Source organism: Aulonocara sp. 'chitande type north' Nkhata Bay, linkage group LG10 (genome assembly GCF_057382095.1).
Source record: "Aulonocara sp. 'chitande type north' Nkhata Bay isolate Kocher_YH1m ecotype deep benthic linkage group LG10, A_spYH_male_GT1.1, whole genome shotgun sequence".
NCBI lineage: Eukaryota > Metazoa > Chordata > Actinopteri > Cichliformes > Cichlidae > Aulonocara > Aulonocara sp. 'chitande type north' Nkhata Bay.
Genome location: NC_141353.1, coordinates 34,873,970 through 34,897,314, shown reverse-complemented (window position 1 = coordinate 34,897,314; position 23,345 = coordinate 34,873,970). Strand labels below are relative to the sequence as shown.

General features: G+C 39.7%; 1 protein-coding gene across 8 annotated transcripts in view; it reads right to left on the bottom strand.

Moving 5' to 3' along the window:
- Nucleotides 1-23,345, bottom strand: part of LOC147321283 (RNA-binding protein Musashi homolog 2) — a 277,095-nt gene that overhangs the window by 46,338 nt on the left and 207,412 nt on the right. For all 8 annotated transcript variants that reach the window (XM_086309660.1, XM_086309659.1, XM_086309661.1 and 5 more), the window contains exons 8-10: nt 22,203-22,285; nt 10,472-10,586; nt 970-1,044 (exon numbers count right to left, since the gene is read on the bottom strand). In XM_086309660.1, the coding sequence (XP_086165786.1) occupies nt 970-1,044; nt 10,472-10,586; nt 22,203-22,285 (273 nt within the window). The remainder of the gene's footprint in view (nt 1-969; nt 1,045-10,471; nt 10,587-22,202; nt 22,286-23,345) is intronic.

Genomic DNA, 23,345 nt, shown 5'->3' with positions numbered 1-23,345 from the left:
GCACACACACGCTAGGATGGTTTTAAGGGTAGTATTTAAGATTCATGTAAGATACACAAAAGCAATTGTTTTAAATGTTGGAGTCATTCAGTTATATGAATTAAATAATATTTTTTGTCTAATCAGTCACTCTTAACGAAGACCTCATTTGTATACTTTTTATATTCACTCACACTAATAAGTAGGTGCTATTCCTTTTTCTTCTGTGGAACAGTGTTGTGGTCAAGTATAAAACTAGCATATATCTGATCTGCAGGTGGTCACAGCTGGACCTCCTGTCTAACCATTTCTGAATCTATTTCACAAAGATATTACAGAGATCTGAGCCGCTGTCAGATATTTCTCATTCCGTCTTATCAGTGGAAGGAATGATGTCTGGCATGGCAAACAAAGTATGTGTAAAGTCCCTAAATAAAGCATGAAATTGACAGGATGCCTGTCTAAGTGAAGCACCACAGAGCCACTGGCCCTTCTTGCAGCAGTCAGGTACAGCTGCTCACCTCCAAACTGCACGCCTGCCATTTGGAGTCCCATTAAAGTGCCCGGCACTCTGAGTCAACACTTTTAATGCAGAAAATGACTTCATTCATTTTCCATTATAAGGACCACATTTTAAAAATCTGCCAACAAAAAGAGATGCTTATTTTTCCGCTTCTCCACAGACGAATTTGCATACATTGGGCCACTGAAGACGAAGAACTTCTCCCATTTTAGACATTTGGTCATGGTGGTGTTCAAGTATGGGATAAAAAGGAGTAAGCAATTTACTTCACTATATGTCAGCTTTCAAAACTTCGTTGAGGAATCCAGACACGAAGCACACTTATAACCCTGGAGATTATTTGGTGACTGACGTGTACACTGACCATCTTTTGTGTATGCGTGTGCAAGTGTGTCTGATTGTGCTGCTTGAGAGAGCAAAACAGAAATCGGCTGCAACGCCAATATTTTACGAAAGCATTAACTTACCAGGGAACTGGTAGCTGTAGCTGGGCGCGAATCCAGTGTATCCGCGACCATACGTTGCCACAATATTAGGGTAACCTTTGAGAGACAGAAAACAGATTAACAAGGGATGATAAATATAAATATTGTATCAATTACATACCATGTGACACCAATAGAGGTTAAAAACAGCACAGACAGTGACATAATTTTGACATTGACTCAACTTTGCCATTGTACATGAACACAATGAATTGGAAATTAAGAAATCAGGAAATAAAGCAGAGGTTTAACAAAATGAATTACTCATTAAGGATTTTTTAAGCAATTTCTTAATTTATAATACTTTTATTCAACCCCTATTTAAATCTACCAAAAACACAGAGTATCATCATTTCAAAGGATCTTGAAAGTATAATTAAAATATAATAAAAATGTCTGAAGACTTAAGGCACTTGAAGGGCTCAACTAATGATTGCAGGATCAATTAAATAAGGGCGTGATATATGAGGCAAGTTGCCATTAAGGGATTTATAAACAAAACTAATGCTTCTAAGATTTTAGTGTTAGCAATGCCCACCCAACCTTTTTCATACAATATGCATATATGATGAATATAGTAACTGTCACTGGTGATGTCTTAGGCTGGAGTGATAAAGTGAATCTATGGAAAACATAACAATAAGCAAAGATGGACAAGAACACAGCAGCAGTTATCTATTTCAAACTGGGCATAGGAATAGTAACTGTTTTTTGATACAAAGACATTTGCCAAAGCTTGCTAAATGTGCGAATGTGGAGTATCTGGATCTGAAACCCAACAGACCTCACCAAATTTGAAATGCTTTGCTAGGCTTTGGGGTGGCTGTAGCTCAGGTGGCAGAGCAGGTCAGCCACTAATCAGAAGGTTGGTGGTTCGATCCCAGGCTGCATCCTGGCTGCATGCCAAATATCCTTGGGCAAGATACTAACCCCGTGTTTGCCTACTGGTGGTGGTCAGAGGGCCCGGTGGCGCCTGTGTCCGGCAGCCTCACCTCTGTCAGTGCGCCCCAGGGCAGCTGTGGCTACAATGTAGCTTGCCATCGTGAATGTGTGTGTGTGAATGGGTGAATGACTGAATGTAGTGTAAAGCGCTTTGGGGTCCTATGGACTAGAAAAGCGCTATACAAATGCAGGCCATTTACCATTTAGGCCTCTACTGCAACTGAGTTAGATTGCTTCCTTTTCTTAAAAGTTTCTGCTAGAGTTTTTTCTTTCTCAAAGAGAAATGTATGCTTAATTTTGGGTTGAAGTCAGGTGACTGACTCAGTCAATAATAACTAATGATTAAATGCAGTGGTGTATAAACACAGAATGAAAAGAGGTGATTGAAGAAGCATCATGGGAAGCCCCCAGCAGTAGTGTGTGATCTGGATTAATGGATACCTGGGTATCATCTGCATAGCAATGAAAAATGCATGCTATGCCTTCTAATCATACTGGCTAAGGGAAGCATGCATAATGTAAACAGAAGTGGTTTCAGCACGAAACCTTGTGGAACTCCATAATAGGGCTACCACAGTTAGTCGACTAGTCACGATTACGTCAACTATGAAAATCGTCGGCGACTAATTTAATAGTTGACGCATCGTTTGAAGCTTTGTAAGATCCCAAAAGACGCAGGAATAAGTAGTAGGATTTAAGAGTGTAATAATGGACTGAAACAGAAGATGGCAGCACTGTATGTACAAGGATGCCAGCTGCCGTTAAACGCCGAAGAAGAAGCAGTGTCCGGTATCGTAGCTGTGTCCAAATTCAGGAACCGCATCCTCCTGTGCCCGCATTTGTAGGCCAATTACATTACAGCGACACGACAAAGACTGTCCAAATTCGAAGACTCCGACAAATGTGGCCTTCATTTCCCCAGATTTGAAGGATGGGTCCGGGTGTATAATTCGTGGCCCAACCTATCCCAGAATTCATAGCGCGGCCCAGCGCACCCCTGCTCAGTTTCCAACAATGGCGGCAGCTAGTTAGTTTTAATTTTACTCTTATTATACTTTCTGGGTCACAAAATAAACGTTTAACATATTTTCAGGCGAGAATGTAGCTGTGTAAACTTAAAATATCTGCTCAGTTTATCAAGACACCACATATTTTCAAAAGCACTCCGATGTTTTTGGAGACGTCTGTTACCCACCAGCTCGATAGCTAGTCGGGGTTCAAGGCTCACTAGAGCCGGTGAGAACACCGGACTCCCGGCAAATCGTTTTCAAACCCACTGCCGTCTTTCGCTACTCAGGATAAACATGATATATGAGTCACTTAGATAACTTAAAAATGTTATTGTTTGGCTTTTTTCAGTATTTTATTTGTTCCTGAGTAAATCAGTTTGGCTGAGATTAAAGTTATAGTTTTTACACAGCTGAATAACGTCAAGCAGACAACTGATTATCAGAAGTGTGAGATGCTCAAGAATATACTCCGGTGTCCTGTTATATTTTAGATAGTAAGTAGCAGACGGCTGAGTTTATTAAACTCCACCGAAACAATCTGCAAATTTAATTAAAATTGAATAAATTATCATCTTGTCTTTATTTTTAGTTAGCACATACCTTAAACACTTAAAGCTGTAAGCTAATGATAGTTATATAAGAGCAGAATAATGCTGGTGCAATAAGCTGTACGTTTTACGTCCAATGGATGCATGATCTGATTAGTCGACTAATCGCAAAAATAATTGGTGACTAGTCAACTATCAAAATAATCGTTTGTGGCAGCCCTACTCCATAATTAACCTTAGCATGAGAAGAGGACTCCTCATTTACATGAATAAACTGGAGTCTATTAGATAGATATGATTCAAAGCACTGCAGCACAATGCCTTTGATACCTACAGCATGCTCTTATTTCTTTAATAAAATATTGTGGTCAACAGTGTTGATTGCTGTTTCTTTACTGTGATTAATTCTGTATACTGACTAAACTCTTCAAAAAAAAAAACCATTGCTTGAGATAAAAGGAAGGTTGAAGATTGGTTTATAATTAGCTAATCTAGCTGGGTCAAGTGACAGATTTTTAAATTTAATGGTTTAGTTACTGCCAACATAAAGGCCTGTGGTAGGCAGCCCATTAACAGAGATATATTATTCACATTTAAGATTGAAACACTAATTAATGGTAGGAATAGTAGGAATGAGGGTTTAATAGACATGTTGATGGTTTGGAAGCAATTATTGAAGTTAACTCAGAGAGATCAATTGTAGAGTTTAAGTAGTACCGAACCATAATAATGGTCTGTGTTTTGAGGATGACTATCTTTTTCTCTGATGATGACAATTTTATTTGTACAGAAATTTGTGAAATCATTAGTTAAAATTACGGGAATGCTTGTCTTAAAAGAGCTCTGACTCCTTGTTAACCCTGAATAAAAATTTTAAAAAGAGACCTGAGGTTGTTTTCTTTTTAAAGAGCAAGAAAATCTTTTTCTCAGGCTAAATGAAGATTTGTGTTTGTGAGTCAAGCACTAGTGATTTGAGGGTTTCTCTTTTCAGAGCCACAATATCCAGGGTTGTACACAATGGGGATGTAATTAATGAGATAATCAGCCTCTGCATTGGAGTTGTGCATGCAATTGAAGACAACAGTGGAGAAATTACATCCTTGAATGCGGTAACAACACTTTCAGAAAGACATCTACTGTATTGACATTTATTCCAGACTGCTCTGTAATCTGTAAATTTAAAAGTTATTAAGAAGTGATCAGACAATAAAGGGTTCTCAGCGAATGCTGATAAGTAGTGTTCTGGTTCTATGTTCTATGTAAGATGTCAGAACATGTTCAGTATGGTTAAAGTGGTGTGTGGGCTCACTTACATTTTGAGAGAAGTCAATTGAGTCTAATAGTAGATTAATTCTAGTGTTGAGGCTGTCATTATCAGCATCTACATCAATGTTAAACTATAATTACTGAGCACTAACTCAAACAAAATGTTGAAGGATGCTTTATTATTCTTACTTTGCGATTTTCTTTTATGCTTGAATCATTATTTGCCGCTTTTTTTGGTTTGCTTTTTGGTAGTCTGGGAGCAGTCATAGTATCAATGGACATGTGGCTTTGGGGGGGATTAGAAACGTCTACTTTCACAAATTTACAGTTAAACAGTGTATTACCACAAAGACACTCCATGTAATTGCTAACTTAACCCCATTTATTCACCAACTGATATCAGACAGATGGTAGAATTATTCCATCTTTTTGCTGTTTTAACGCCATCTTGGCACATCAAAGACACTTTGAAGATGTGCAAGTGGTTGCTGACCTGATCCCCGTCTTCCAAGCAACCATTATAAAGTCCTATTGACTGCAAGTTAGCTTCACACAGTGACAATAATTTGGGTTGTGCCATGGTCTTGGCCACAGTTTTCCCTGTTGTGACTGTAGCATGAAGAATGAAAAGTGTGCCATTTGTATTGTGAAGTGCCATTCTATTAGTACTACAGGCTTAGAGTCTGAGAAAAATAAACATCTGTACACACCAGATTTCATCCTGGTACTGCTATCAGCACTCCATCAATAAAAACTGAAGATCTGGTTCTACTAGCAGCTGTACGTGCCTTAACATTGTCTCCACTATATTTTACAGATAATTTGTTACACATGGATAATTAGCCCTTCCTTTCATTTTCCATGCTTTTCTCTTCACATCATCCAAGTTAAACCTCGGTTTAAAATTCTTCTATCACATTGATAAGTCTGTTTTATTTTTCAGCCTAATGATGGTCTTTTCACATCCAATGACACCTGTTTGATCTGCATTTTAAGAGTTTTCAGGAACAACTACCAAATGCAAATTCTACACTTAAACTTTCAAAATTTTATCCCCTAATTTGTCATAAGATAAAGGAAAACAGCTTATGTGATATTACTTTTGAGCATTTAAAAAGAGAGGGGATGTGTAAAAAATGTGTTTATTATTTTTTTTAAACCCCTTTAATTAAATCCGAAATTCAATACTCAATTATACCTTGATTGCTTAATTTTCAATACAATGCGGTCATGTAGACAGGCAAAATTTAAAAACAAGTCTTATTGTCCAAATACTAGACTAGACCTAACTATATATTCGAAAATATATTCACACAGGATGGCCTTCAGGATCTTATTCTAATTGTTTTTATTTTGACAAATAAACTATTATGTTACAGTTTTAAAATGAAAGGAACCCCTCATTAAATACATGTCTGAAAAAACTTCTATTATTGTTTAGAAAAATACTTCGTACACTAAGTCTGGTGGCTTGCCATGTGTGTTTGTGCTCTAAGCCCAATTAGAGGTGGCATAAATTTAACAGGACTATTTTTCAGGAATTCTGCCATAGTTTGAGATCTCACTGATTAATTTGGTCTGTAAAATGTTTTTATAGCCAGCAAAAATAATGGCTACAACGATACGACTGAGGCCCTGATTGTAAAAAACAAAAGTGTTTTAGGGGAGCAGACTTGGTGACTGAAGATGGACAATGACACAATTGTACAAAAAATATTTAACACGTTTAAGGTACTCAAAGCAGTTAGTATTGAAATTTTCTTTTTTAAAGCTTCATACATTTTTAGTTTAGCTCTTTATTTGTGCTGGGTATTAAGAGCTGGTCCCAAATTCAGCAAATGGTTGGAAACCAAAGCACTGATATGCTCCCACACAAATACAGCTGCTCTTGGTTCTTAACTATCTAATTTATTTTCACTCTTTATTTAACCTTAAGTTATCTGGCACTTTTATAGCTCAGTGTAATAACACTTTATAGCAGGCTCCTTGAGATGTCGGTGTCTGTTTATGTTCTATATCTCTTCACAGTAACAGAAAGGTTCATGTGTAGTAATATAGCTAATGTACAGTAGTTTGTCAAAATGATATGGTCACACAAGAGGCAGCTGCACATTTGTAAAATTATTCGTTTATTTTGCTAGTTTAAAAAAGTTTTACAACAAAATTAAAACAGAACTTGAATTTAATTGTTATTCGATTACTTGTTATCTGAAGCATTTATCTGAAAAGTTGTATTAATATTGATTTACTGATTGATGATCATACATTTGCATGATGTATCTGCAATACATCAAAACTGGAATTATCAAGAATAATTTTTATACAATTGAAGCATTACCTAAAGCTTAGCTAGGGAATTATAATCTTGATACAAATGGAATATTTTAAAACTGTCATGCATAAATCAAAGTCAGTGGTTTCTGTGGGGGTAGAGACTTGGTTAAAAGCTGTACAGTCCCTGGGTGAATGGCGAGTTGCAATGAGGCCCAAAGTGGACCCAGTGTCATTAAAAAATTTAAAAGTAGCAGATGTATTGTTCATCTGCTGTCATGATTCTTATTACTACCACAGACCCACCAGTTAATTAGCTGGACAGTTTTCAGACAGAAGCAGCTGTGGGCAACATATTGAGAAACGGGGTGCGAGGGAGCAGGCAGCTAGGAAGCGGTATACAGACATAAGAAAATTTGAGATGAGTGCGTGGGGAGGGGGGACGACTGAGAGCTTGAGCACCATCAAAGGTAATATAAACATAATTAACCCCCTAATTATAGTATATGTCTAAGTCTTTATCTGTGTTCCTCAAGCTATTATCATCTACAACCATAAGTCTGGACTAAATTACCTAGCACGATGACGTCCTTAAGGCTAAGAATGAATCAGCCTTGATAACTCTTTCTTTGTTGTGTGTAAGCTACACCTCAGTAACTGACCTCTGAAACCTCTTTCAGGCACGGGTGTCCTCAGATCTCGTTAGCTGTGTACTACCCCGATAAAGTGGCTGCAGTCACAATACCATTCAAATGTCAAGACCGTAATTTAGAAACTGCATTTTTCTAGAGAGTGCTGGATAATTGGTATTACATTAAATACAACTAAGTAAAACATTATTAGAAAGTATGTGTGCACGATCCATATACCATATACATATATGTTTTTATATATATATATGTATACATGCACTTGTGTGTATGTGCTTGCAAGGCGTCAAAACATATTTTGCATGCATGCGTCTGAGTGTGGGCAAGCTATGTGTGCGTGTGTGTGAGTGAGGGAGGGAGAATGTGTGTGATGCTCTGTTCTGTATGCCTCAGAGCCTTTGCCAGCTGGAATCAGAAAGGTTGACCTTGGTCATAAATATCTAATCAGTGTTTGCTGTCCATGAAAAAGTTCAATTTATTCCCAACCCAATGGGAAAATGCCTCTCTCAGACCCTCTCCTCTTTTCTAGCAGACAAAAAGAAATGCAACGCTGAGAGGCGGTGAGGGGAACCTTAACCTGGTATGGATGAAGTAGGACAGAGGCTACGCCAGAAAAAAAACAAACAATGCTCATCAGCTGCTGATGAGAAGTCATCACCGGGAAGTTACAGATGGACGGCTTTCACAAAGCCTCTCATTGTTTGTTTGGTCTGAAAAGAACTGTGATACGATACAACGAAAAACCTATCACAGACAGCAAAATATTGGATATTATGTGTTTGATACTGTCAAACAGAATAAGTGCCAAACTAAAATTGTTGCCTTAGATACCCGAGCTTCTCATACGTCCTTATTTTGACATTTTCTGAAACAGCAAGACCACTTTCCTTGTCTGATGTACCGCATTAAAATTGGGGTTTTTTTACTAAGCAAAGAGTTTTCAGTTATGTGTGTGCACAGTGTGTCAAAGGAGAGAGCCAAATATAAAGTGACACTAGCCTGAGATACATACTAAGTTCATCTCCTATCTCATGAAAGTCTTAGTATGTGCAAACTCACAAATATTTTCAGACAAGACAATGTGGTAGGTGGGGAGAAAGTACGGGGAAGAAGGAGATAACTCACTGTCTCTCCTACTATTTCACTAAATGAAGCCTGCCATTGTGTCTGGCCTTGTGGCGGCCTCTTAGTGCTCTTATTTGCCTTATTAATATGCATGCTAATGTACCTATTTTATGGCTCAACAGTTCTGATTCACTTTAAAATCAATTATCCATCTGGTACATCCATACCTCGCCCAGGCTCAAATGTGTATTAATTTCAGCAAACATACATCGGCGCAACACAATAAAGATAAATGCCTCGATTAGAGGCAGTAAACAAAGGAGCTAGGGATGGCTTTAATGAGATTTGGCACAAAAGGAGCTTACACTTTCTTAAATAATGAGCCTAGGGTCCCTTTTTCCAAATGCAAATTATATAAAGGAATGTTTCGCTGTCCTTGTTCCAATTTCATTTAGATAAGAGTGTCTCCAAACAAGTTGGCTGTTAATATTCTCACATGAGCACATCACTGCCTTTCTGCCTGCCGTCTCCCAATGGAGGGGAAGAGTGCTCTCCTCTTCGCAGACACATTAGTCTGTAATAAGTTCTGAAAAGTTCACTGTGCTTGTTAAATACTTCTAACAGATGAGATGGAACTGGGAGCGACTTAGATAGAGTTGACAGAAGCACTCAGCCAAACGTATCAACACTTTTACCACAAACAACTGTATAATCACCCCCGTGGAAAGGTCAAGGCTGCAATAACCATGACAGTTAAAGCAACTGTATATAGATAAATGGATAGATAGATAACATAGATAATTAGTTTACTGCCCTCTTCTTTGGTAAGAATAGCTTTGGGCCTCAGTGATTGTTCAGTTTTTGAGAAAATGCAAAACAAGCGACAGCGAAATATGAATATCAGCTTTGAGAGCTGCGGGAGACACAAATGCACCTGCACCTGCTGTGAGAGGGAGGGGCTACGTGCAGCGCAAAATGAGTTTCTTACAATCAGTGATATGTCTCTTTTGCTTCTGAAAAAAAAAAAATGAAAAAATAAATCTTTAATGTGATTGCAAATCCATTTGGTTACAGACAGACATACAGACACATAGATGGATAGCGGGTGAGTGGGGAGGCAGGGAGGGAGAGAGTGCAATAGTGTTAAATAAAAAGGGCCACAGGCATAGGCTGGATGGTAATGAAGAGGGGTGGGCCAGCAGCTGAGGTCCCTGTAGATGAGATCTCTCTCTGACATGTGTGTCCCCTTCATTACCCATTAAGGGGGGCACAGTGATGAATCCTTAATATGACATTACACCAATTTTCCTCTTCATTTAGCCTGCTAATGTGCTGGTCTGCTCCTATATGCCCAGGGGCTGGCTGTACCACACTCAACCAGAAATAGACCACAGTGGCCACTGGTGGCACACCTTGAAGCAGGCTAATTAGGGGCAGCGCCCACCTAATGGGGCTATCTAGACAAAAGTTTGCATAAGTTGATTTTTTAAGCAGATAGAAATTGGTGACTGAATGGTGTGCACGTCTGGCATTTGGTCTGGATAAAACAAAACATAGTTTTGCCATAAAAATTGTATGCATCGGCCTTTTTCTTGATTGACCATCACAGGATTGGCAAAATGAGGTAAAAACACCAGAAACAAGTCTTTTGGTTTATCACCAAAAGATCTCATGGAAATATGCCCAAATATTCATGGAGTCCTGTTTAGATATCTGCACAAGTATAACTCACTTAGCATGCCCATCCCCAGCATGAAGGCATCCATGGTGTAGGGCAGACCCCTGGCTCGCCCCCGTGTACCTGGTGGGAACATCACCTCCTTGGGCTGGGCCTTCTTACATTCTACCTATGTAGACAGACAACAAACACACACATACACACACCAAAACATTAGTCTGTGTTGGTACGCAGCCCGACAGATCTGACAGGGCTGTGTCAGCTCTTTAAGGTGGTTTTCTGTTTGACTTGCACAGTGCTAGATGTTTTCCATAGAGAGAGAAGGGGAAAAAACAGACTGAGCAAATCTGAACACCTCACATTTTAGAGCAAAGTCTCTAAGGAAAACTTACAATCTTCTCCTGCATTAAAGCAAAGGTTATTGCTCCAGTGAGCATGTGCCCAAACCCTCAGGGAAATACAGGCTAAACACTTGAGTTTCCATGAGTTTCTAAAACATAAAGGTAGGAGAAGTTCTGCTCTCCAGACTCCCACAGTGTGGAAGTATGTCCAGACTCTTTCTTTTTTTAAACAAAAGGACTAATCTTCAAACAAGTCCTGTCATTTGACAAATCGTTATTCCTTTGCTATCATTTTTCATTGACCTTAAATGTTTTTGGGTTTTTTTGTTGCAAAAACAGCTTCAAATCCTAAAGCCAAAAAGGGTGTGTTTTGAAACTGAGTAAGGGCTTTGTTTTCCTGTTTGTGTACTGTGCATTTGTGTATTGTTGCTGGGCTGGAGTCCCCAGTGTCCCGCAGTCCAATTCCACCTGCAGCGCTCATCTCTTTCCTGCATTTATTCCTCTCACTTCACTTCTCCCACATACAGGTTTGTTCATTTCCCATCTTGCAAGACTGACATCTCCTCCTCCTACATAACACATATCAAATGAGGGATGTGACAGGGGCAGATGAGAAGAAGGAGGAAGATGAGAGTCCTATTTACCACATATCTATCCTATCTCTATGAATTATAGAGAAGCACAAGCAGCTGACAAGGGTGGCACGGTCTTGTGTCTGTTGGTTGTTCTTTGGTAGGCTGAGTCTGTTCACCATGCTGCACAATCTATTTGCTCCACTGCCTGCTTGGCATCAGCCTGTCCATCTGTTTGTCTGTTTGCCTCCTGGCTCTTGCCTGCTTCTCCCTACTGCCTCCACTTAAACAGGGCTTTCTCGGCTGCTGCGATTCATATGTCATCCTGGCCTGCTGCACAAGACAGGCTACTGCACCAGTCCTGTGCACACCTCAACCAAGGTATAGCCTAGCATCCATACAAATAGGCCTGCGACTCTGACAGGCCAGTGATGCACATTAGTATTCACACACCAGTCATACATCCACAGCGGTAGACACAACATGCTATTTCAAGTTGCCAAACTCAAGGAAAACTTCTGTGCTGAATGCATAGTGTAACAAGCTCTGTACACTGTATCTAGCAGAGAGCGAGACATGTAAAAAAGGGAACACTAATGAAAAAGGTTTCTATCACGGGGGGAAGTTGCTGTGTTGCAGAGCTGTGATTTGTTGCTGTTAGTGGCTCTTTTATTTGAAGCAGACCAACTAAAGTACACAGTTCCCTCAGCCACTTTGTAGCTGTCACAGCTACTCTACCCTTCTTATGTGCCTTGTATGGTTTGACATAGTGCTGAAGAGAGCACAGGCGCTTTTTCCCGTCTGAAAATGACCCGCGGCATGGAAGCAGGAAGCGGGTGGGACAAATGGGCGTGTTAAAATCCCAGCACACTGCTGGGATTTTCAATGTTCACATAGCCGGGTGACAAATACATTCAAGTTCTATCCACACTTTCAAACGCGGCAGCAGCTGATCAGCCTCTTCTAGAAACCCCTGCAACAACTAGCGAGATGGACGCTCAGGTAGTCTGCTGGGAGTAAGACAGAGCCAGGTGTGAGTCATGCCTACATGCTCTCAGATGCGGGTCTTTTGATATTCAGAGTGCGGGTTCCTTGTCATGGATTTAAAACCAGTCAGGGGCCGGGTTCTGTGGTGGTGTGAGTATGTGGGTGTTCACCTGCTTCAGACACACAGGAGGTTGAGAGCAAAGGAGGCAAGAGCTTTTCATAGTCGACTAAATCAAACAGTAAGGAAGAGAAAGGACAGAGAGACAATTCGGAGCCCGGCAACGAAGAACTGCAAAGGTTCAGCAGCCAAGAGAGTAGAGATTCAAATTTCACCATGTGGAAAGACCTTGTGGCACATTCAGAGTATGAAGGGAACACAGGTCCTTATTCTAACGGGGATCATTTTTCAGAATTATAGTTTGTGTAATTTGTCAAGGACTCTTGCATTTATTGAAGGCTGCACAATATTGTGTTGTGAAAAGTCTCCTGATCCACAATTTAAACACTATCAATGAAGGTGTTTGAGCACCATTGCACCCTGTCGAGAAAAGGGACACACCATTAAACTGCCTTGCCTTCCCTGCCAGAAAAGTTATACCATATTTCTCAGAAACGGCACTCACGAGATCTGAAACACACACACACACACACACACACACACACACACACACACACACACACACACACACACACACACACACACACACACACACACACACACACACACAGTATAAACGCTAAGTAACTAGTAAAGTGGATTCCTGTCACAAAGTGTTGACAAGGTGTGGTTACTTCAACGTGTGTGCTTTCAACATATACTGAAGGAGCCATGCTTAGAGAGTGCTTTGTAGTGAATCAGAAGAGTCGACTCCCATTGAGCGAAAGCTGGCTCCTCACTTGATTTTGTTTCGCTGCACAGCTCTCACACAGTGGCTCAGCTATGCTCCAATTCCTCCATATTGTGGCCAATCACATGCGAGGATATAGGATAATATCATTATGTGAAAAACAGAGGGTGAGAGACACGACTCGCTTACTGACTGTCCTCTCAGTAAGTGAGTGAGACAGTAGACAGCGGTGAGGAGGTCTGTGCAAGTGCATTGCAAAAACACATAAATATGCCTGACACCCGTAAACGAAGCAGCATCTGGCTGCAGTTTAAAGACTTTTTTTGTCTCGGTCTCGTCTCGACTTTGTCTTGGTCTTGTCTTGTCTCAATACCCTCTGGTCTTGGTATTGTCTTTGTCTTAGTTTAGGCGGTCTTGACTACAAGTCTACAACACTGATACTAAAACATTTTGTAACAACATATGGCTTGTGTTTGAAGTTTCAATAACATAAAGAATGAGTTAAACCCTTTTTTTTTTTTGATAAACTGTGCAATAATTAGGCAACTTGTTCTGATGTGATCTAGCCAGTGTTATGCTTCCAGTGGTCTTTTCTGGCTGAACTTGCTTGGGTCACTCGCTACTATTTCCAAGTAGGTCCATGTTTGCCCAGATTTTGCCAAGGTTGAAATCATGTTAACGCTGTGAGCGATACTGCTGTAAAATCGGAATGTTCTGAGATTCATGCAACTTAGCAATGAGTGGAGAAAAAGCTGCTAACTTTGAAGGAAGTATAACTGTCACAAGTCATGGAGTGGAAAATTCCAGTAGCAACTAAGCTAACATTCTACAATGTAAAATGTCATGAGTTATCCTAACAAGAGTAGCATGTCACATGTGTGGCAGAAGTGGCTAGCTAACCACTTTTCTGTTGCTATGAAAGATGTGTAAATCAAAACCTGAAGTTTTTTAAGCCTCCACGTTTTTTCTCCTCCACTTGTCCAGTTTCCTCCAAAATGTATATATTTTTAGGGATATAATTGCTCATCATGCAATGATATAGCAAGTCTTTGGTTAATACCTCTTTAGGAATCATCTTGTTGATGCACCAATGTTATTTTATGTCTGTCAAATTGTGCTATTTTTGGCATTTCATTTCATACAGAAATGGGGAAAAAATTATGTGTTTTTGAGACAGACTGCTAGTAACTATATCTCTAAAGATACAATTTAAAACGTTATTTGCTAAGTTGTCTGTTATGTGTTGATACAGCACTGGTGTATACCTTGCATTAGGTGTTTGTTATACTTGAATGATTCATAGGTAGTAAGTGGCTTACAAAACAAACAAAATTCTCTGAAAATGATCAGGTACAAGGACTAGACTGAAAACTTTTGAAAAATCTGAAGAAAAGCTTTAAAAGGCCTTCAGAAAGCCTAGAAAACTACTATACAAGACCACTTTAAAAATGTGGCTCCTAGGAATAAACTATAAAGAAAGGCTTGGCTCATGATTTTGCACAATACTGCATGTCCTTAACTAGACCACCCTGACTGTAGAGTGTGTTCCTTTTCAGCAGGAGGAGGGACACCTACCTGACTACGTGTATTTTCTTATCCAGTTCTAGTTCTTCTCACACTAATAATTAGTTTAATATTTTAAGGAATGAGAATATCCGTATAACCACATTTACACTTTCCAAGAAGGTTAATTAGGATAACTATGCTTGTTAGGTTCCAGTATACATCAACTGTAGACCTTTAATTTTGCCCAAGCAAGCTGTAAGCTACTTCGTTGGAAGCATAAAAGAATCCAAACCCAGAAACCCCAAAAAGCTGTATAATATAAGGAGACAGATCCCATCCCAGCAGACCATCAGTTTGGAAAGTCTAGCATGGTAAAATAACAACAGATATATGTACTAAATTATATTTTGTTTGGGTCCTTTCCCTGGAAAGAATGCTTGTTAAAAAGTCTATAGGGCTACTTGGGATAATTATTTACTTTATTTCTCTATTTTTCAGGGAGAGTGCAGCTTAACAATGATAAGGAAAAAATTGAAAGGATGTAGTGTACATTAGCCAGACCAATTCTGTCCCTGTAAATTCTTTTCCATTTCTTTTTCTAAACTATCCTTGTTCTGCTGTAAAATTAAGATTTGTTTTCTTTTGGGCAGTATAGTATTCTCTAGCTACTAATAACTAGGCTTGAAGTCGAACTTTTGAGGCGTAGATATGCATCAGAGCCTATTCAAAGATGGACTTGTAGTACATCACAAACACTACTTCTGCCATATGTAGTAATATAGCCCCCAGACAGAGAATAAAGCAAACTGTCCTTGTTTTTTGTTTTTTTTATGTGCAGACCCTATGATACAGATCGGTAAAGCGCTCCAGTTATGACCTTTTCAATGCATCTCCCATACATATTAACCTTGTAGGTATGATGGGAAGGTGTGGGCGGGATGAACTGGCAATGACTGTCCTTCAGGGATGAATGTTGTGGGTGTTAGGTGTGTGTGTGTGCATGTGGAGGGGGAGGTGTACAGCTGCTATTAGCTTCACTAGTGAATGGATTCCATCAGCAGACTGATAGACTGAAGAATGGAAACAGTGTGATTCATTTACTCCAGCTCCCACTCAGAGCTAAAAAGTCAAAACACATGAACTGAATAGTTATGGAATATCACAGCTCTGCCCATAGTCAGGCTGTCAGGCATGGTGAGTCGGGGAGGGGGGGTAGTTTATATGCATCCTAAGAAAAGAAAAAGAATCAGTAGAGATTTTCTAAATATGTAATATGAGTGTTTATTGAGTTTAATGGGCCTTTTGATGGGCAGCAGATAATGGAGTTTTGCTTTTTGAGACAATTACACACACAATTTGACACTTTGATACTCAATTTATAATTTTTTTTTCAAGAAGAGGTCGCTACTGTGTATTTTTAAAACCATTTTCTCTAATATGGGTCCAACTACTAGCATTTCAACGATTTTACCTGGAGCATTTCTCTCATTTAAAACCTCAAGCAAAAGATACACAAAAAACAAAAAACAAACAAAACAAAGGCTATATGTAATGCATTATATAAAGTATATATTTACAACAGAGGCACTTGTATGAATTGTCAGTAGGAAAATTGGGCATCTGAGTGTTGGTACACAGACGTATGATAATGGTAAGAAGTTTTGGATAAAGCAAAACGATGCCTTCAATGGCCTTCAATCTCACATGAGTCATTATGTCTGATGTTATCTCTCTGTCTGGTTATATAAAGGCTAAGGAATATGAGGTCATTCTAAGGACAGGTGCACCCCATGATGCTTACACTGCTTTCTTGTCATACTCCTATATTACAAGATGATATTGTCTCTGTAGACACTGAGAGACATTCAACAGTGAGACCATGATCATCAGGTTAAAGTCAAATGGCTTCCATCACTTCTTCACTCAGCAGATGTGAACATCACTGAGCTTTTATGGGACATCCTGGAGAGCAGAGTGCAAAGTGGATTTCAACCTCCTTCATCCCTCAAAGCTTTCCTTCTTCAGTAAGCGGTAAACATCCAATTACTTACAGTCGAGAACTTGTAAGGCAACCCTCCATGAGGGACTTAAACTACTCCAAAGGGTGGTCCTACTCCCTTATTAAGCACTTCATGTTCAAAGACTGTTAAAGATTTCCACTCTTTAAAAAAATATTTTCCAAGACATTTTCAACAGCCCAAAGACTTAAGTCTCTCTCTGTAAAAATCATTTTCAAAATACTGATAACACGTTTAGCCTTTGGCAATAACCGAGTGTGTCCAGGGGTTATTTATGCAATATAAGATCTACAAGGGTACCATGCACACTTTAAAACCTCATAGCTTCAAACTCAAATCAACACAGCAATCCCTGCAGATTGCCAAATGAAACTAAGAGCACTATGCAGGAAAATACCCAGGACCCTGTACAGGCTGGATAAAAATCACCAGAAATCCAGCTCTTTGACTAAAAGAGGAAACTGGAAAAACAGTAATGTTTACATATTGTCATTTATGGTCCGATCACGATCAAGTAATGATGTGGTTTGATACCTTTAACCCTCTCAGGCACAAATTAAGTTTTTGTTGCTAATGCATAAAATAATACCTGCAGTGGTACTTCTGAGTAAAAAAACTCATAAAATATGTATGTGGGGTAATCAGGTTGTTAGCTTTTAACTCTTGCAAATCTGCAACGCCTGCCTTGAGAGGGTTAAGAAAACGGAAAGTGGATTTGGAGAATCCTGGCTCCTGCTGTGTTTTTAACTTAATGGGAGTAATTTTATTCATAGAATCATTCCAATCACATTTTCAAATATTCCTAAAGTATGTCATGCTTTCTCCACTACCAACGCTAATTGAAACAATCCTCCATTCCACCACTGAATTAACCTAATAGTGCACCAAACAGAAAAGCCCTAAATCAATATTAACATTTGCTGTGACAACCCTTTGCTTTTGAGTAGCATAAACGCTCCTCCACACACTAACCAGCATTTGTTCAGGACTCCTGGCAGGTTGGTTATTCCAAGAATCTTGGAGAACTCGCCACAGTTCATCTATTGATTTAGACGGCCTCAGTTGCTTCTGTTTTTTCATATAAATCCGGACTGACTCAATGATGTTGAGATGAGCAAATCATCTCGTCACTGAAGATGATTCTTTAGGACACTGTTTTTTTCTTTTTGTGGTCCGTGTCAATATGACCTATGAATCTGAATCTGTATCGTACAATACAATCAGAGATTATGCTGTGTGCTACATAAGGGTCCAAACATTGAAAGTGCATAAAAATCTGGCACAGTATTATACAGCATGCACCAGAGCAGGCAAGTTTATCCAGCTGGCGGCAACTACACATTCATTATTGTAAATCTGGTATAAAGGCTTACAAATGAGTCGAATCTTTTAAGTACTAACTTGAATTATTTTATCCCTGCAGAACATTAAAAAGAGAAAACTGTGAATCAAAGATCAAGATGATTTTGGAGAAAAACAATGCTTTCCGTGCTTTCAATGACAGCAAAGTACCATATGGTGCTGTTGTGAAACACACGTCGTAGCCACAGAAATATATGGGCTGCATTATACATTTTACTACTTCTCTTTCAACATTATGCTTGAGTCAATACACTGTGCAGAGTACATCTGTATCTCTGCGTTAGGAGCTATTGTATAAACGCCTACTTATATTAGTCTTCTCCTTAGCGACTTGGAGAGTCGGAGCTTATTCTCCTCGGCGCAGTAATTGGCTGGTCATGTCAGGAAGACACAGTGAGAAATTGACAGCGAACAGAAAATTTCTCCCTCCTGTTGTGATCATTTGCTACTCATTCGCTGAATATTGAAAATAACACATTAAAGAACATTACATTAAAGCACTTCACTGAAACCAATGTGACTCCATTTTAATGGCACACTGCTCACTCATAAGAGCCAATACTTGATAGGTATTATTATGAATTATCTGTGCATGCATAACAGCAGGGTGGTGTATGTGATTTGTTGGGGGGGTACTCCTGTCTAAGAAAACACAAGTCACAGCCGTTACTTGTTAATAAGGTGCTGTCTCGCCACAATATGATATAGACATTCATATATGGGGAAGGTGTGATAAAGTGTTAAAAAAAGTACCAGAAAACTGTCACGTAATCTCCCCCGTATTGATTTTTTTTTTACTCTGAAAATATTTACTGGTTTTAATACAGGGGTGGGTGCCATGGTAGCTAAATCATGTTTCCACAATCACGTGTGGCCCTGGAGGGGATGATCGATACTTTTATCACAGCCTACATTTGCTAAAGCAGGCTAATGGAGAAGTCAGTGCAGCTGGTGTCACAGGTTATGAGACTTTTGCTAAGCAGCACCCTATTTTTAATTATGTATGAGGCAGAACTCACAGTGAACAGATGAAGCGCTCCTGAGAGAGCGAGGCCTCGGTGGCACATGAACACAGGGTGAGCGACCAAGTCACTTAAAGGTCCGGTCCCTCACATCTGAGTGGACGCTGACCCTGGTACACCGCCAGAGCTCCTGAGAGGACATGCAAGGAGAAGGTGGGCTGCCCTGTACATCCACATCCCTCCCAAGTGGGGTGGAATTTCTGTCTGCATCAATTATTCAAGAACCATCTTAGATAACACTCATGGGGAGGATGGATGAGGTCTATTTCTGTATAGTACTTCATAAGGATGAAGACAGGAGGCATTTTTTATTTTATGTGCTGGTGCTTCAGACACCGGATAACCAGTTTCCTCCTATGAGAAACTAAGGTAAAAAACATTTTGTGTCTTAGAAAAATGCTCAACGCACTCCAAATTCTTTTCTCTTTTGACATCCTTCCTAGATGTCAGCACTTTGTAGAAGATTTATTTCCTGTATCCAAAGGAACTTAATGTGCAGTAGGTACTGCCAACAGGGGCTGTGACAAAGGTGACAAAAGCCTTAGAAAACCAGACCTTACGGTGTCCTTTCCACCCCAAGTGAGAAAAAAACCCCATCTCATCTTGTCTGTTAGGGTTTCTAGGACTCCCAGGTGGAGTGACCAGGCTAGGGATACAGCTTTTGCAGTTATGTGGCACTTGAAACATTTTCTGTGCACGCCCTATTAGGTTCAACATGTCAATGCACAACAGTGTGTCACATGCACTTTTGACCACTCAAACTCCCCATGCATCCCCCGTGGTCGCAAATCTTACACTTTACACAGCACTTCAGCAGCAAAGGTTAAATAAATAACAACATTAGTAACTGTTATTAACTGTGACGTAACAGCGAGTCATTTCCTTACAGTGACTGTTGCATCAGAGAAAGCTTTGATGTTAATGGCAACACAAAAACAGCCTATAATTTCTCATCCATCTCTCTCTAATCCGCTTCCTCAAAAAACTCCTCTCTGTAGTAATAACAATCTTTTCTATTTATATGTATAATTAGAAGATTCTTATTCTTATTTTTCCTATATCATCCCTTTAGGCAAAGATTTGGAATGTGCATGAAAGAGGACACATGCTTTTCATGACAACATTGTTACTATTTTTTGACATCGCACTTATTAACAGTATAGCTTTGAATAATCCTAATAAAACTATTCTCCTGTATGTGAGATTCCATTTCTCTGGACAGAAAGCGTTTTTGCCGATGGAATGTAAATGCCAGAGAATCCCTGGGCTATGAAAGTTGGCACGACAGTAACACTATTTGTGAGTTTGAATCCACTTGAGCAGATGTTTTGAGCAGCTGGGCTAGCTACAGTGGACCGACTGCACATACACCTCATCGCTGACCAAGTATATACCATGTGCTCATTTTCTCACATAAAGCCTGTTAGACTGAGGTGTATCAGGAGATTTTATGTTTCTAATAATATTCGCTGACAGGTATTTGCTTTCGACTGCTATGCACAGCATGTTCCCACATACAAGACAATTGGGTAACGCCTTGTTTTTAAGTATAAGACCTGTGCAGCGGTCGTTCTTTAAAAGTCCTTGTAATTTCTTAATTTATGCAAGCTTACAAGCAAATAATTTACCTGCTTTGAACTTCATATAACTATTTGCTAAGTAATGACAGTTATAAAAGATTGGATTGTTTTGTGTTTTTAAAATCTGAACAGTCCCATCGTGCTCTTTTAAACGTAATTTAAAAACCTTAATTTGTGTGCAACTAATTTAATAACATACTGACACATAATAGTGTATTTTTTTAAAATGCAAGATTAACAAATTTTTTCAGTTAAGGAAATTCAGCCTCGTAATTGGAAACACAATTCAAGATTCATTTATTATCCAATTACAAGTTCTAACAAACAGGCTGTGAGTTTGACTTACATCATGAGAATTTTTAATTAAGGTAAAAAGGTGGAGAGGGGCTCAAACTATGCCAGCCAGGATATTCTCCAGAGCTCAGATTTACTAACAAACAAAAAGTTGCATCCACTATTTTTGTAACTTAATTTTTTATTTTAAGAGAAGGGTTTAGAAAATCTACAACTGTCAGGTGTTACACTTCATACCGTTGCATGATTTTTGTGTGTTCACACGGTGCTGCGTCTACAAATCAAAGGCTCTGAAGCATTTGATTGTGACACGCTACCTTCCATGCACACACAGTTATTTCTGTCACACTCTGGCTTTTTGTGTTTCGGTCCTGAGCGCTGACTGTGATGCAGTGCCGAGACACGCGGGGACATATACGGGGGGTCATGTGTGACCTAGAGTGGTCCCTGGTGAACACGGTTCTACTACACTGGTCCTGTCAGTCACATACCCGGTCAGTCAGTCATTTCCAGGGAAGAACTGTGAAAGAGAGTGAAGAGAAGGAGCACTGCTGAACGGTAGTAAGACGACTATTCCTCCAATCAATTGCCGTCCGCAAACGTGCTTAAATGGCGCAGGATTTCTTAAGACGCCTGCAAGGTGGAACTGGGTGAAGGAGGACCTAATGTCACACTTTCTACACTGAAAACGCTTCCTGCCAATTATCATAAGTTACACGATGACTTAGAAAACTGCTGCTGAACTCTGAGGAGTTCTGGGATGACCATATTACTGGTGTAAATAAAACAAGCATCACTGGCACTCTGTGGAAGGTGTTAATCCCTGACTAATGAACTCGGCCTCTGCCAGTAGCCTCCCCGTTGGATCCCTGGACATCTCTACCTGTGTATGCGTGTGTGTGTGTGTGTGTGTGTGTGTGTGTGTGTGTGTGTGCGCATGGTAGGGGATTCAGAAAGAGAGGGACAGGCTCCACTCTCCCGTCCCTCAGCCTGACAGGCAGAACTCAGCCACACAATTTCACGGTTTGTGGGCAGTACACACCACTGCTTTCACATCCCTGAGACCCAGAGACCCACAGAGTGTCTATATGTGTGTGTGCGTGTGTGTGTGTGTGTGCTAGCCTGTGCATATGAACATGGACACACACATACGCACCCACACCAGCTGTGCTATTAATACTAAGGAAAGAAGAAATCAAATATTAATCCTTCGACGTCCACCTGGAATTGGAAAAAATATAATGCGCAGACTTACCATTTTGTTATTGATTTCATGAAAATGAATTTCACAGACTTTCTCTACGATGTCTTCACTGTCAAATGTTATGAAACCAAATCCTATGTAGAGAGAAACAGAAGAGGGAGGGGGCACAAGAAGAGACCAGGTTAGTGGAGAACCTTCACAAAACTTCAGTAAGTAAAATAAAAAAAAAAAAAGATGGAATATTATCATGAGCCAGATCCAGAAACTATGCAAGCACATCTGTGGAGATTGGTTTGGGCATGGAAAAGAACAAGTGAACAAGACAGACATTGTCCTCTTTAAATCAGGAATATGATGAAATCTGCCACATTATTAAGGGCACTCAAGGACCTCTTCTACAAAAAGAAGATGGAAAAACAGCACAAAGCTCATTTAATGATATTCAGTGAGCTAGGGCCCAGCATCTGAATTTCATTAAATGCATTTTGTGTTCTTTTTATTGAAATCTCACTGTATAACAAGCCCTCATTTTTATGTTAATACGGGCCTTAGAATGAATGTGTCGTTGACAGTGGGATTTTCATGCCATATTTATAGGATAAAAGCTTAACCCCTCTTTAAAAAAAAGAAAAAAAGAGACAGAGAGACAACATGGTTTTAGACTTTTGAACACAAGTGGATTGCAATGCGCTCTTCTGTGTTTTGATGGTGATACACAAAGCAATCTAGCATCTGTATAGCTGGGGTTGAAAGGAAAATATATTCTATTACTTTCTCGAAAGCCAAACAGTTAGTGAATAAAACAGTGTGAGGGACTGACAGGGAGATGAGTTTTTTTTTAAAACAGCAAAAACCTGATGAAATAAAATCGCCACGGACTGAGCCTAAACAGCCGTTGCTATAAACAACACGCCGTCCAGCCGACACACTCCGCAGACTGCGCCATCCGTCTACTATTGTATATGTTAACCGTCTACCTAATGTGAGACGAAAGCTAAACACAAATGTGAAACAACAGTTGTTACACGCACGAACATGAAGACAAATCCATGCCTTCAGGCATCAGCTCAGTCATCATCCACTTCACAGGACAAATCTCAAGGTCAAGGACTCGAGGGGAAGCTATTCGGAGCCTAGTTTCCCGCACATCTGCACATATTCGCCTAACAACACATACGACACCACGGGGTATAC